General features: G+C 39.3%; 1 protein-coding gene across 3 annotated transcripts in view; it reads left to right on the top strand.

Annotated features, from left to right (window-relative positions):
• The window catches only part of LOC135104940 (NADH-cytochrome b5 reductase 3-like), a 95,044-nt gene that overhangs the window by 39,536 nt on the left and 40,540 nt on the right, over positions 1-14,968 (top strand). For all 3 annotated transcript variants that reach the window (XM_064012742.1, XM_064012740.1, XM_064012741.1), the window contains 2 exons: positions 1,072-1,273; positions 7,104-7,222. In XM_064012742.1, the coding sequence (XP_063868812.1) occupies positions 1,072-1,273; positions 7,104-7,222 (321 nt within the window). The remainder of the gene's footprint in view (positions 1-1,071; positions 1,274-7,103; positions 7,223-14,968) is intronic.

Genomic DNA, 14,968 nt, shown 5'->3' with positions numbered 1-14,968 from the left:
GAGGAAAAGGATCTCGGTGTTACAGTGACTGGGAACCTGACCCTGGAGAGAGACATTAGCAAAATTACAGGAGAAACCTATAACTTATTGAGAAGAATAAGGCAGGCCTTTGCAAATATGGATGAAGAGATGGTCAGGAAGATGATCGTGTCGCTGATAAGACCTAGACTAGAATATGCAGCAGTAGTGTGGTCGCTATACAAGAAAAAGGATATAAGGAAGTTGGAGAGAGTTCAGAGAGCAGCTACGAAGATGGTACCAATTATAAGGGACTTGTCATATGAAGAGAGACTGGCAAGGATACATCTACCAACGTTGGAAAAGAGGGGAGAAAGGGGAGACTTGATTGCAATATATAAAGCTTATGAGGGAGTAGAGGAGGTGGACCGGAGCGACTTAATGGTCTGGGATACACGGGACACTAGAGGACATGGGAAGAGGCTGAAGAGGAGTGCTTGTAGATGAGACGTCAAAAAGTATAGTTTCCCATATAGAAGTATTGATGTATGGAACAGTCTGGATGAGGAAATAGTAAATCCAGAAAGTATACATGGATTCAAGGCTAATTTGGATATTAAAAGATATGGAGATGGGACAGCACAAAAATAGCTCTTTTCCCATAAAGCACAACTAGGTAAATACAACTAGGTAGGTAAATACACACACACACACACACACATCTTCACTTATGATGAAGGCATATTAAAAAAGAATAATCACAAGTCAGAAATATTGTACATAAATAAGAAATTAATTTGTGGATATTCTGATGAATATTCTGATAATGTTATACTTGTACAATGATATAATTTATAACTACTGTTTTGTATCATATTGGCATAAAATGTGAATAAATTAAAGATAATGTCTGCTTAGGGATTTTCAACATTTCAAATTTTGTAATTCTAAATAAAGGATTCTCAGTCTATAGTAATTATTCAGTGGCTATGGATTTTTTCCAGTATCAGACACTCATGAATTTAATCTAGATAATAAGAGGCAATGTGAAATAATTTAAATTTGTGAGGATATTAATTACTTATCTAACTCAGATTTTGTATCCCTCATCAGGCCATTCCATTAGTAGTGGGGTTGGTGACAGTGGTGGGGACAGCCATCCTGACCAAGCTCTACTTGTCCAAGAAGAGGGGTCCTCCTCGCACTTTACAAGACCCCACTGTCAAGTACCCCCTGGAGTTGGTGGAAAGGGAAGCACTCTCACATGATGCTCGCCGTTTCAGATTCAAACTACCCTCTGCCGAGCATATCTTGGGTTAGTGTTTCTGCAGTGACATTTTTTAACCCCACTACATTTCTTGTTTACTTGCATGCTACATACACTATAATATTAGATAGTATTCATACCACCATTTCCTTAGATTAGAGTCATGTGTGTTTATTTGTTACAGTGCTACACCCTCTTGTGAAATCATGACCCTTCCACAATTACCCTCAGGCCTTTGGTTCTATGCTCTCTTCTGTATTCTGAGCTTGGCTTTTGTCTTAATCTCATTGTCTGCAGTTAGTACTGTATCACCTTCATTTCCCTCCTCCACTGGGAGTTTTATCCTAAAACATAAAGTTTCAAGAGCCGTTGGTAACAATAAGTGACTTAAACCAGACTCTGGTTTGCTCCTCAACTCTCTATTTGATTTTACTTGTGTAGTAGAGTCCACATACATTGCTGATGCTACCATACCCAGTTGCTCCTCAACCTCCTTACAAATGATTTAAATATATCATCTAAGCTAAGTCTCTCCTTTATAAATCTTTTCACAAAGCTCTATTACAGTTGTTTACTGCTCAACCAAATATGACATGGGAAGAGATTAGTATGGATAAATTTTCATGGATGTATAATTGGTTCGTTAAGAAATAATCAGTCTTGTTAGATTCATCATTCTCCCAAAGATGGTTCCATGATAAAATTGTAACATGGCAAATGAGGAGAAAATCATCTTGTAGTAGACTGGTTAGTAGTTACTAGATGAGTGATGAATTGAGAAAGCTTGTCTCCGTTCCTCCCTTCAAATCTATTTCACTCTTAGTAGAGAATATCCTGAGTCAATACATATGATTGGAATAGATTTCCATGGACTGATTCATAAACACTAATATGATGAAGTTAATATTAACAAAGAATTTAAGTTCATGAATACACAAAGATTAGATATTTTGAAAAGAAACAGACAGGCTATTAAAACCAATCAAAATAGTCATTTTGGGATAAAATGAATGTGGCTAATAGACTTCACATGCTTCTGAAAATTGTATGATATATCTCAAGGGACAAAATAAATGTCTCATGTTTGAAAATATAAAGTCCTCGGTTTATGACTTCCGCTGTCTCATAGTTACGATGCTGGTGTTGCTTGTCCCTGTAATACATCATTAGCATTAGCATAAGTGAATTACATGCTATAGATGCTTACTTAGGCTGTTTCCTACCTACACCAAAAATTGGTTCACAGCATGGCATGACTGACCTAGAACTTATAGAGATCAGTGGTATAAATATCAAACCATCAGGTTAATAAGCTGACAAAGCACACTTCACAAGTACACAAGGAATGTAAAATGTGTATGCAAGGTAAAAATTAATTATAAATAGAAAATTATTATTCTTGGTATGAATACTGCATCACCCCAAACATAAGGAAACAGCTAACTACTTGTGGTGAGAGATGGAGTTCATCTGATGGAAGAAAGTTTAGGAATGGCTTTATGAACCAAATACATTTATTTCATATCCTTACACATTTAAATGCATTGATGGACAAGTTGCTTTTTCTATGTAAGCCTCTGTGAGTTAACCTAAACTATGAGTTATTGAAATACAAATTTATGAGGTTTTATTGTATAGTTATGTTAGCTGTATTATTCAAAATTCATGGAACTCAAACTTATGTATATTAAGGGGCGCAACTGGACGAGTTTACCTTAAAGATGAGTTTTCTGTATTTCTCCATATTCTCTTAGATTCAGGCAAAATATTTCTAGGGAAGAGTTTAAATGCCATCAACGCATTAATTTAAAGGGCTTGATGAACATTTAAAGGGCGCTTGGTGAGCGCGCTGGCCTTTTAAATATCCTCTTTTACTAGTGTTGATGTTCTAGGTCTCATGAAAGCTAGAAATATGCAATTTTTGCAGTTTTATTTTTGTGGCCTCTAACGCCTGGCAGCCTAAAGGCGGGCAGCGGGTGGATGTCAAGGTTACACAGTCAGGTCAACCGTCAACGGCCTCAGTGCTGCCTTGCCGCCACACACATGTAGCGGCGTGTTGTTTTTGCCTTCATTGCTTTGTTGAATTTCTGTGCACAATGCCTAAAAGCAAGATAGAGAAGATGAGGCAATAATGTGGTATAGCAGCTTAACAGCTACAGCTTGCCAGAAGAGCAGATGGAGTGGAACATCAAACATCATCCCCCCGCAACCACCACCACCACCAAAATCCCCGCCACGACGTCAGCTGCAGCAACCCATCAACAGCCACCACTACCTCTTCCATGTACACCTCCATCTCCAGGTGTGATATCATAGACGAATGTACTGCTGAATAGTACACAGCAGCGAAGTCTCTTCAGCAACATGATCCGTGGCAAATACATGAAGAATGTTGAGGTTGTCGTCAATAACAAAGGGATGAACTCAGAATGATCTGTCATTTGTACATGCAAAACTCCGAGGACTGTAGAACCGCCAAATATGTTCTCTTTTACCACCTGTTTGCCAAGGATGTTGTACAGCATAGTCTCTGTCCTCCTGGAGAAGACTCTTGGTGCTTCGTGCAGAGGGCAGAGGCTCTAGGGAAGGAGCCAGAGCCTCACAGCACCAAGAAGCTCTACCTGTCCAACATCCCTGGCGAGCAGCTGGAGCTTGTAAAGGATTCTTACAAAGACCTTGCAAATCCAGCATTGCTGCAGAAGTGCTTCTCTGGACGCATCCAGAATCCAAACGAGAGTCTATACTCAAAAGCCTGGAGGAAGGTGTCAAAGGACAAATACGCTGGACTGCACAGGACTCGCTTTGTGTCTCAGATGACAATCTGGGAGCACAATTTTGGATACTCTGAGTCCAATTTGCTGCAGTGCATTGGATTTGGAGTGTCTAACCCCATTACTAAAGCACAAGAGAGAAGAGATAAGAAAAAAAGAGGCACCAAACACCAAGACATAAAAAGAAAACAAAAGCAGGAGAGGATACACAGCAGGAAACCCAGACTGGAAGGAAGAGGAAGAGACTAACAGATGCCTCATACCAGGCTGGGGCACACTAGTAGTTGGTACAAATGTCCTATCTTGCCCCCATGTAATTTGTAAGTTTTTTTTTTAGTTAGTAAATGTAAACAAAACTTTAAATGTGTTTTTTCTCAAAACTAAAAATCTTTAACTTCAAATGAGTATATCTCAAAAATTTATTAACCAATTTTCAGTCTGTTTTCTTTTTTTCAGTAGAGAAAAGAAAGGAAAAAAAATCTCTACCCAAATCATTGCTCTTACTCAAAATCCATTTTTTTTTTATTGAATAATCATTAAGAAAAAATCAAGAAAAAACATAATGTACAAAAACAAAAATTTATAAGATCTAATTTTTGTCTGATCTACAAATTTTGGGTCAGGATTGTACTACAATACTTGATCTAACTATTGTGTCACGCAAAAAGATGTAAGGTAAGTTTCTTCATAGATTAGCTCATTTAAAAAAAGTAAAAAAAAAAAAAAGAAAGGCTTATAACTCAAAAACCACTGACTTTTGGAGAAGCAACACTTCAACCAAAAATAACGTATGTTCAGAACTCTGTTGTGTATAAATATTTCAGCTTGATTGGGTAAGAAATTACCGAGATAACATTTTCGCCAGTTGTACCCCTTAAGGAGTGTTTAGTGCATTAGATCTGATATGGCATATGAAGACTATGGTAGGGATATAGTCACATCAGTTTTATCAGTTTTCTTATTTTGTCAGCATTGTTGCATGTACAAGATACCCCCAAAATTGCATCCACCCCCACCACCCCGATCAGCTATATTAAAACTGGAGAAACAAGCAAGTATCATTCTTGAGGGTACATTTTATTAGTATTTTATGACTCTATCCTTTGCTTTGATAATCATCTGTAACCTTTTAGGCATAGAAGCATTTAGTTTCTTGAAATAATTGTAATCCAGGTCTTTTCCTTCATTTTGTGCTGAGCTTCACCGAGATGTTTCATAGTTCTGTTGTTTTCTTTCCATATAGGAAAAAAAATTCTCAATGGGCTTGATGTCCGGTGAGTTGCCAGGTCAGTCAAGCACTTGTACACTGTTGTCCTAAAGGGAATCTGACACCATTTTGGCCTTGTTTGCTGGAGCAATCACATATAAAGAAGTTGTATTTGTATTCTCTGAAGAATGGTTGCATGTGGTTGTGTAAAACCTCAATATAAAAGCTGCCATTTACTGTGACTCTCTTTGGCCGTATGTGTAACAGTCCTTCCCAAGCTGGACGTTTGAGAGTTGGAGCATTCATCATAAGAGCTGACACCAACAGGCCTCCTCAGTATACCTTGATGCTTGACAACGCATCTGAATGAGAACTCATCACTCCACATTACCTTCATCCAATCATTTTCAGTCCATGTTTCATATTTCTGAACAAGAGAAAGCCTCATCTTCATCATTGCTCTTTTGAAGAGTAGCTTTTTGGCAGGAGAATATGAGGGCAGCTTCAGGTCCTTGATGAGGCAGTGTTAGATGGTGCTCTGAGACATGTCTCTTTGCAAACCAGGATTCTCTCTCTCTCTCTCTCTCTCTCTCTCTCTCTCTCTCTCTCTCTCTCTCTCTCTCTCTCTCTCTCTCTCTCTCTCTCTCTCTCTCTCTCTCTCTCTCTCTCTCTCTCTCTCTCTCTCTCTCTCTCTCTCTCTCTCTCTCTCTCTCTCTCTCTCCAGCTGTGATCTTGGGATTCTTTAACACTTCTCTCTTTAAAAGTGTGTCAGTGGTCTGGGATGTTTTTTGGGGCATTGAGACTCAGGTTTCCTGGCAGGGATCAGCCAGTCTGGTGTACATCAAGCAGCTGCATTGGACAACTTGATAAAGGAAAAGTCTCATCCAGTATGTCTTGAAATTTTCTTCAAAATACACACTCCCAAATCAGGGTGAGAATCCTGGCTTTCTCCGCATCTGACAGATGCTTGCCAGACATGATCGAGGACATGCAGAAAAAATGGAGTGTGAAGAAAGGTGATGGAGAATGGGTGAGACATGATGCTGTAAATGTGTGGCATGCATCTACCTATGGCAGTAACTCTGAGTCTGGTAGTGAGGTGACACCATGTGTTACTAATGTCTGCTGAATTTCATATGTAGCTAGATATGTAAAAAAAAAACATAAAAACCTTTAATGGTAAGAAGATGCAGATGTATAATGACTGGCTTGTGTTGGCAGGTGGATGCAGTATTTTTGTGCATACTGTACTAAATATTGTGGTCTCATTTAGCTTCATAGAATATTTAATGATGGCCATGGTATCATATCATTTGTAATTATCTAATATTTTAAGTCTTTTCTTGTCAAGAGTCCAGGAAATTTATAAGTACAAAGGAGAATGACTAAAAGGATACAGGGTATGAGGGGTATTCCTTACCAAATGAGACTGAAGCTATTAAATTTACATTCCTTAAAGAGACATAGGTTAAGAGGGGACCTGATAGAAGTCTTTAAGTGGTATAGGGATTATAACAAGGGGAACATAAGCAAAATTCTCAGGATAAGTAATCAAGATAGAACAAGAAATAACAGGTTCAAGCTTGAAAAATTTAGGTTCAAGAAAGAGATGGGAAGGAATTGATTCTCAAATAGAGTGGTTGATGAATGGAACAGACTCATTAATCAGGTTGTTAGTGCTGAGTCACTAGAGAGCTTTAAAAGAAGATTACACAAATTTATGGATGGGGAGATTACACAAATTTATGGATGGGGACGGCAGGTGGAAATATGTCAGGGACTGCCACATGTAGGCTGATGGCTTCTTGCAGCTTCCCTTATTTCCTTATGTTCTTATGTTCTAAGCCTATGTTAGGCTTGCTATGTTTAGCATTGCTGTTTTGACTCATGACTTTTACAGGCTTGCCCATTGGTCAGCACATTTATCTGTCAGCCCGTATTGATGGACAGCTGGTGGTGAGGCCATACACTCCTGTCTCCAGTGATGAAGACAAGGGCTTCATGGACCTGGTAGTTAAGGTGGGTTTGTGTGTGATTGTGTGTGTTAAAGGGACACTTCATTTTATTAATCTAGTTATACAGGGCCTGAACTACTCTTGTATTGTGAAGTCCTTATATTAGTTTAATTTTTCTTACAATTAATGTAGCTAACCTCATTGCTGCCATTACTTCATCTACTAAACTATTCTAAATGTTTGAACTTTCGTGGGAAAAAAAACTCTACTTTGCAGGCTTATTCAAATAACTTTACAATATTTGCTGATATCTTTTCAAATATCCTGTCCCCCTTCATTTATGCAAAGGTGGATCTTAATTTCTCCAATTTATTCATTAGTGCATGTATTCTAATAAAATATTATTATTTTTCTTCAAGTATTAGTAGTTCCTGTATGGCATCACTTTAACTGGGGCATTCATAGGGTAGTCTAGAAAACTACCAGATTCATCATCTAATTTGATTTTACACAAAAAACTTGGTATCCAGAAAAAATCTCATTTGTGTGTTATTAAACAATTTAATGAAATATTAGGAACATTTTTATCCACCATCATAAAGCAAAGAGCATGAAATATGGCAAAATGAGCTAAATACTGTGCATATTATCTCGGCTCTGGGATGAATGCTACTATTTCCTCTCTGTGTAAATTTACTTTATTCATTCAAGTTATACAGTTAACACACAACTGTATAAATCCTGGCACACATGAAGGAAACAACTATGTCTTGATGCAAGATATTAGCAGGACACTGCTAAAGATTGTTTACATAGTATCTCCCAGCATCTCTGAGTTATTGCTTGTCTGCTTACATTGTCTCTCCCAATGTCTTTTCTGAGTTGCTACTCTCTTCCTAGGAAATACAACCCATCCTTCCACACCTTGGTTGTTCTTTTGTGATATGTTCATACAATCAACCACAACACATGTAGAGATCAGGGTTTTACAACACCATTGTAAACTTATATTTTTGATGTTTTGGAAAAGTCATTGTGTCTGATATCAGCCAGTCCTTTTGTAACAGGATGGATTCAGCCATCAAAACCTTCCTGCAGGACAAGAAATACTTTCTCAATTCTTTTGGGGATTTGCTAGATAAAACATTAGTCCTTGAAGAAACTAGTTAAAACATGCTTCAAACTAAATATATAGCAGCATAGTAGAAATCAATGTGAAAACACTTAGAGCCTAGTTCTGGGTATTTAACTTATAATAACTATTCTATAGAGTGTGCATCACCAAATCTCATTGATATTGTTAGCATTATCACTTGGGATTAATGTTTTATAACATATAAGTACAGTACATCAAGATGTATCACATGGATTTTAGAATGTACATCTCCAGAGAACTGTAGGAGTGTATATTAACCCGCGCAGTGCCACCGCCGTAAATTTACGGCATCTAGCTTACCTGCGCTCAGTGCCACCGCCGTATATTCATGGCGGCAATCTAAAAAAAATTCTAGTATGTTTATTTGTCTATATAACTTTATAAAAAACACACTAAGTATACTCCAAGCTCCACCCTACGCACTGAATGTGTTAGTTTGTTGGTATGCTCCTTGAGTGGCCCCCAGGCGGCTCGCGGCGCGGCAATTGTGTCAGACTCGTGAGAGCTTGTACAACCACCGGAGGAAGCAGTCATGGCGCGCCGCCGTGGGTTGTGTGATGACGAGATTATCTCTGCTTTACTTTCTTCTAGTAGTGATGAAATGTTATCAGACATGTCTGATGATGATTCTGTACATGACAAAGACTATGTACAGCTGAGTGAATGCACTGATAGTGAGGAAGAGATTCCATATGCACACCAACATCAGACAACTTCTTAGGTGATTTTTTTTGTTTTTTTACTTTCTAAGACAACTTTTTCTCGTGTTTTCATTATTTTTACATGGTTTGGGATTTTTTGAAAGCATAAACAAAAATATGCAAAATTGGCTGGCAGCACGGGTTGGTTTAGGATAAAAGTGGCCGGCAGCGCGCGGGTTAAGTCCTCCATTAAAACAGCTAGCAACCACTGGCAACTCAGCTTACTCTGAATGCCGCAATTATTACTTTCTGTGTTTTTTGTGTTTCTTCTTGTGTTTTCTTTTGTGAAAGGATCTCACAGCTTCAGCATATTCTGTGCGTGACCTAATCATTGTGATTACTGTTTTCTTCTGTATGGCTTGTGTTCTTCACCATCATATGGTAAGTCCTCCTGTAACTAGGTTAATAGAGAAAAAGCACCACCTGGATGTAGTGCAGGACGAAGCAGTAGACACCTGCCAAAATGATAATTACTCCCAGTGAGGTTTGAAGCACTGGATCAGAAGGTGTTGTGAACTTATCTATAACCCAGCTGTGACCTCACTAAATTTTCCCTTTGTGTCTCACAACACAAGGGAGCAGTCACAGCCTGCCCTTGAAAGACAACTCTCTTCCTTCACACAAAACTACATCTACCTAAATAAACACACACACACACACTTCACTCAAAATCCTAAATAAGTATGGCAACTCCTACATCAGCCTTGGAATCCATGTCTAGGGAGGGAACCAGAAATCTCCCCAAGTCAGACTGCTCTTCTGGTATTGACCCTAAATGTCTTGATACCCCACTCAATTTTTTTTTCATTAACCTCTGCAACATTAGCATCCTTAGATCTAATTTTCAATCTGTAGAACACCATCTCTCCTCTACTAAACCTCATCTCTTCCTCACCAAAACACAGGTATCTCAGGCAACTGACAGCAGCCCCTTCTTTGTTCCCTCCTACTTTATCCTCATTTCCAATCCAAAGCTGGATATTGTATCTATGTGCGCAATGACTTAACTTGCTCTCATGCCCATGCTCTTGAATCTTCTGAATTTTCACCATCTGGCTACAACTATAGAGTCACTCTCAAACTAAATTTATCTGTGCTGTATACCTCTGACTATAAGAAATTCTTAGACTATTTAACTTCCAAAGTGGAGCACATCCTGACTCTCTTCCCTTTTGCGGAGACTTTAGTGTTCACCACCAGCTTTGGCTTTCCTCTCCTTTCACTAATCATCCTGGTGAATTAGCCTTTAACTTTGCTATCCTCCATGACCTAGAGCAACCCTACTCATATTCCTAACCATCTTCAAGATACGCCCAACGTTCTTGACCTTTTCCTCACCTCTAATCCTTCTGCTTATGTTGTCACCTTATCTTCTCCATTGGGCTCCTGCAATAACAATCTCACATCTGTAATTTGTCCTATCTATATCACTCCAGTCCCTCCTCAGGATCCCCCAAAGTGGAGGTGCCTCTGTCATTATGCCTCTATTAATTATGGGGACCTGAGAAGGTAATATACTGATTTTCCATGGATTGACTACTGCTTCCATGTCAGAGACCCGTCTCTGTCTGCAGAGCACATAACGGAGGTGATAGTGTCTGGCATGGGACATACATTCCTCACTGTTTCTCTCGACCTAAACCTTCTAAACCTTAGTTTAACTTTAACACAGCTTGTTCTCGTGCTACACATGATAGAGTGGAGGCCCACTAAAGGAACTTGAGCCGTCCATCACCTGGATCTCTTGCCCTTTATATCCAAGGAGGAGGCAGTAGGCACTTGCCGAAAAGATAATTACTCCCAGCAAGGTCTAAAGCACTAGATCAGGGGGTGCTGTGAACTTATTATTAAATCCAGCTGTGACTTCACTGAATGTTTCTTTTTGTGCCTCACAACACAAGGGGGCAGTCACAGCCTGCCCTCTAAAGACAACTCTCTTCCTCCACACAAAACTACAAGCACCTAAAAACACACACACCCTTCACTCAAAAATTCAAAATTATCATGGCGACTCCTACACCAGCCTTGGAGTCCCCATCTGGGGAGGGAACCACAAATGTCCCCAGGTTGGACTGTTCTTCTGATAATGACCCTAAGTGTCTTGACACCCCCTCAACTTTTTCTTCATTAACTTTTGCAACATTCACGGTCTAAGATCTAATTTTCAATCTGTAGAACACCCCCTCTTCTCTTCTAAACCTCATCTTCTTTTTCCTCACTGAAACTCAGGTGTCTGAGGCAACTGACAGTAGACCTTTTTCTGTTCCCTCCTACTTTCTCTATCCTCATTTTCAATCCAAAGCTAGATGTTGCATTTATGTGCGCAACAACTTAACTTGCTCTTGTGCCCACGCTCTTGAATCTTCCAAGTTTTACACCATCTGGCTATGACTACAGTCACTCTCAAACTAAATTTGTGCTGTATACCTCTCACCTAACTCCTCTGCCTATAAGAAATTCTTTGACTACTTAATTTCCAAAGTAGAGCACATTCTGACTCTCTTCCCTTTTGCAGAGATCTCTTTTCTTGGAGACTTCAGTGTTCACCACCAGCTTTGGCTTTCCTCTCCCTTCACTGACCATCTTGGTGAACTAGCCTTCAACTTTGCTATCCTCCACGACCTAGAGCAATTGGTGCAACACCCTACTCCTATTCCTGACCATCTTGGAGATGCGCCCAACATTCTTGACCTTTTCTTGACCTTGAATCCTTCTGCTTATGCTGTCACCCTCTCTTCTCCGATGGGCTCCTCTTATCACAATCTCATATCTGTATCTTGTCCTATCACCCCAATCCCTTCTCAGGATCCCCCTAAGTGAAGGTGCCTCTGGTGTTTTGCCTCTGCTAGTTGGGGGGACCTGAGGAGGTATTTTGCTGATTTTCCTTGGAATGACTACTGCTTCTGTGTCAGAGATCGATCTTTATGTGCTGAGCACATAACAGAGGTGGTAGTGTCTGGCATGGAGGCGTACATTCCTCACTCTTTTCTCATCCTAAACCTTCCAAACCTTGGTTTAACACAGCTTGTTCTTATGCTATACATGATAGAGAAGTGACCCACAAAAGGTACTTAAGCCTTCTATCACCAGAATCGCATGCACTTTATATTTCTGCCCTGAACCATACCAAGTCTGTTCTCCAACTAGCCAAAAACTCCTTCGTTAATAGAAAGTGTCAAACTCTTTCAGGATCTAACTCCCCTCATGGCTTCTGGCATCTAGCCAAACATATCTCCAATAACTTTGCCTCTTCTTTCCCTCCTTTATTTCAACCAGATGGCACCACTGCTATCACATCTATCTCTAAAGCTAAACTCAAGCCTTTACTAAAAAACTCTACCTTGGACAATTCAAGGCTTGTTCCTCTCTCTCCTCCACCTTCTGACTATTTCATGCTACATGTTAAAATTCTTTGCAATGATGTTTTCCATGCCCTTGCTGGCCTAAACCCTTGGAAGGCTTATGGACCTGATGGGATCCCTCTATTGTTCTCCAAAACTGTGCTCCGTGCTTGCACCTTGGCTAGTCAAACTCTTTTAACTCTGTCTGTCAACATCTTTTTCTTCTTGCTGAAAGTTTGCCTACATTCAACCTGTTCCTAGAAAGGGTGACCGTTCTAATCCTGCAAACTACTGTCCTTTTGCTTTAATTTCCTGCCTATCTAAAGTTTTTGAATCTATCCTTAACAGGAAGATTCTTAAACGTCTTTCACTTACAACCTTCTATCTGATCACCAGTATGGGTTCTGTCAAGGCCGCTCTACTGGTGATCTGGATTTCCTTATTGAGTCTTAGTCATCCTCTTTTAGAGATTTTGGTGAAACTTTTGTTGTTGCCTTGGGTATATCAAAAGCTTTTGATAGAGTCTGGCACAAAGCTTTGATTTCCAAACTACCCTCCTACAGCTTCTATCCTTCTCTCTGTAACTTCATCTCAAGTTTCCTTTCGGACCATTCTATTACTGCTGTGGTAGATGGTCACTGTTCTTCTAAATCTATAAACAGTGGTGTTCCTCAGGGTTGTGTCTTGTCACCCACTCTCTTATTATTCATCAATGACCTTCTAAACCAAATTTCTTGTCCTATCTACTCCTACGCTGATGATACCACCCTGCACTTTTCCATGTCTTTTCATAGACATCCAACACTTCAGGAAGTAAAAATTTCATGCAGGGAAACCACAGAATGCCTGACTTCTGATCTTTCTAAAATTTTTGATTGGGACAGAGCAAACTTGGTATTGTTCAATGCCTCAAAAACTCAGTTCCTCCATCTATCAACTTGACACAACTTTCCAGACAGTTATCCACTCTTCTTCAGTGATACTCATCTGTCCCCCTCTTCTACACGAAACATCCTAGGTCTGTCCTTTACTTATAATCTGAACTGGAAACTTCACATCTCATCTCTAGCTAAAACAGCTTCTATGAAGTTAGGCATTCTGAGATGTCTCTGCCAGTTTTTCTCACCACCCCAGCTGCTAACTTGGTACAAGGGCCTTATCCGTCCATGTATGGAGTATGCTTCACATGTCTGGGGGGTTCCACTCATTCTGCTCTTCTAGACAGGGTGGAATCAAAAGCTTTTTGTCTCATCAGCTCCTCTCCTCTAACTGACTGTCTTCAGTCTCTCTCTCATTGCCGCAGTATATATATATATATATATATATATATATATATATATATATATATATATATATATATATATATATATATATATATATATATATATATATATATATATATATATATATATATATATATATATATATATATATATATATATATATATATATATATATATATATATATATATATATACCAACTACCCAAAAACTTCTTCATTAATAGAAAATATCAAAATCTTTCAAAATCTAACTCCCCGCATGATTTCTGGCACCTAACTGACAATATCTCCAATAACTTTACTTCTTTGCCTTTCCCTCTTTTTATTTCAACCTGATGGCACCATTGCCATCTCATCTATCTCTTAAAGCTGAACTCTTTGCCCAGACTTTTTCTAAAAACTCCACCTTGGATGATTTAAGGCTTGTTCCTCCCTCTCCTTCACTTTCCAAGTACTTCATTGAGATTCTTCACAGTAATGTTTCCCATGCCCTCACTGGCCTTAACCCTTGAAAGACTTATGGACCTGATGGAGTCCCTTCTATTGTTCTCTGATACTGTGCCTCTATGTTTTTTTATTTTTTTTATTTATTTATTTTTTTTATGTAGAAAGGACACTGGATAAGGGCAACAAAAATCCAATAAAAAAAAATGCCCACTGAAATGCCAGTCCCATAAAAGGGTCAAAGCAGTGGTCAAAAATTGATGAATAAGTGTCTTGAAACCTCCCTCTTGAAGGAATTCAAGTCATAGGAAGGTGGAAATACAGAAGCAGGCAGGGAGTTCCAGAGTTTACCAGAGAAAGGGATGAATGATTGAGAGTACTGGTTTACTCTTGCGTTAGAGAGGTGTACAGAATAGGGGTGAGAGAAAGAAGAAAGTCTTGTGCAGCGAGGCCGCGGGAGGAGGGGAGGCATGCAGTTAGCAAGATCAGAAGAGCAATTAGCATGAAAATAGCGCTAGAAGACAGCTAGATATGCAACATTGCGGCAGTGAGAGAGAGGCTGAAGACAGTTAGTTAGAGGAGAGGAGTTGATGAGATGAAAAGCTTTTGATTCCACCCTGTCTAGAAGAGCAGAATGAGTGGAACCCCCCAGACATGTGAAGCATACTCCATACATGGATGGATAAGGCCCTTGTACAGAGTTAGCAGCTGGGGGGGTGAGAAAAACTGGCGGAAATGTCTCAGAATGCCTAACTTCATAGAAGCTGTTTTAGCTAGAGATGAGATGTGAAGTTTCCAGTTCAGATTATAAGTAAAGGACAGACCAAGGATGTTCAGTGTAGAAGAGGGGGACAGTTGAGTGTCACTGAAGAGGGATAGTTGTCT

The sequence above is a fragment of the Scylla paramamosain genome, chromosome 11, assembly GCF_035594125.1.
Source record: "Scylla paramamosain isolate STU-SP2022 chromosome 11, ASM3559412v1, whole genome shotgun sequence".
Taxonomy (NCBI): domain Eukaryota; kingdom Metazoa; phylum Arthropoda; class Malacostraca; order Decapoda; family Portunidae; genus Scylla; species Scylla paramamosain.
This window is presented reverse-complemented; position numbering and strand designations above follow the sequence as displayed.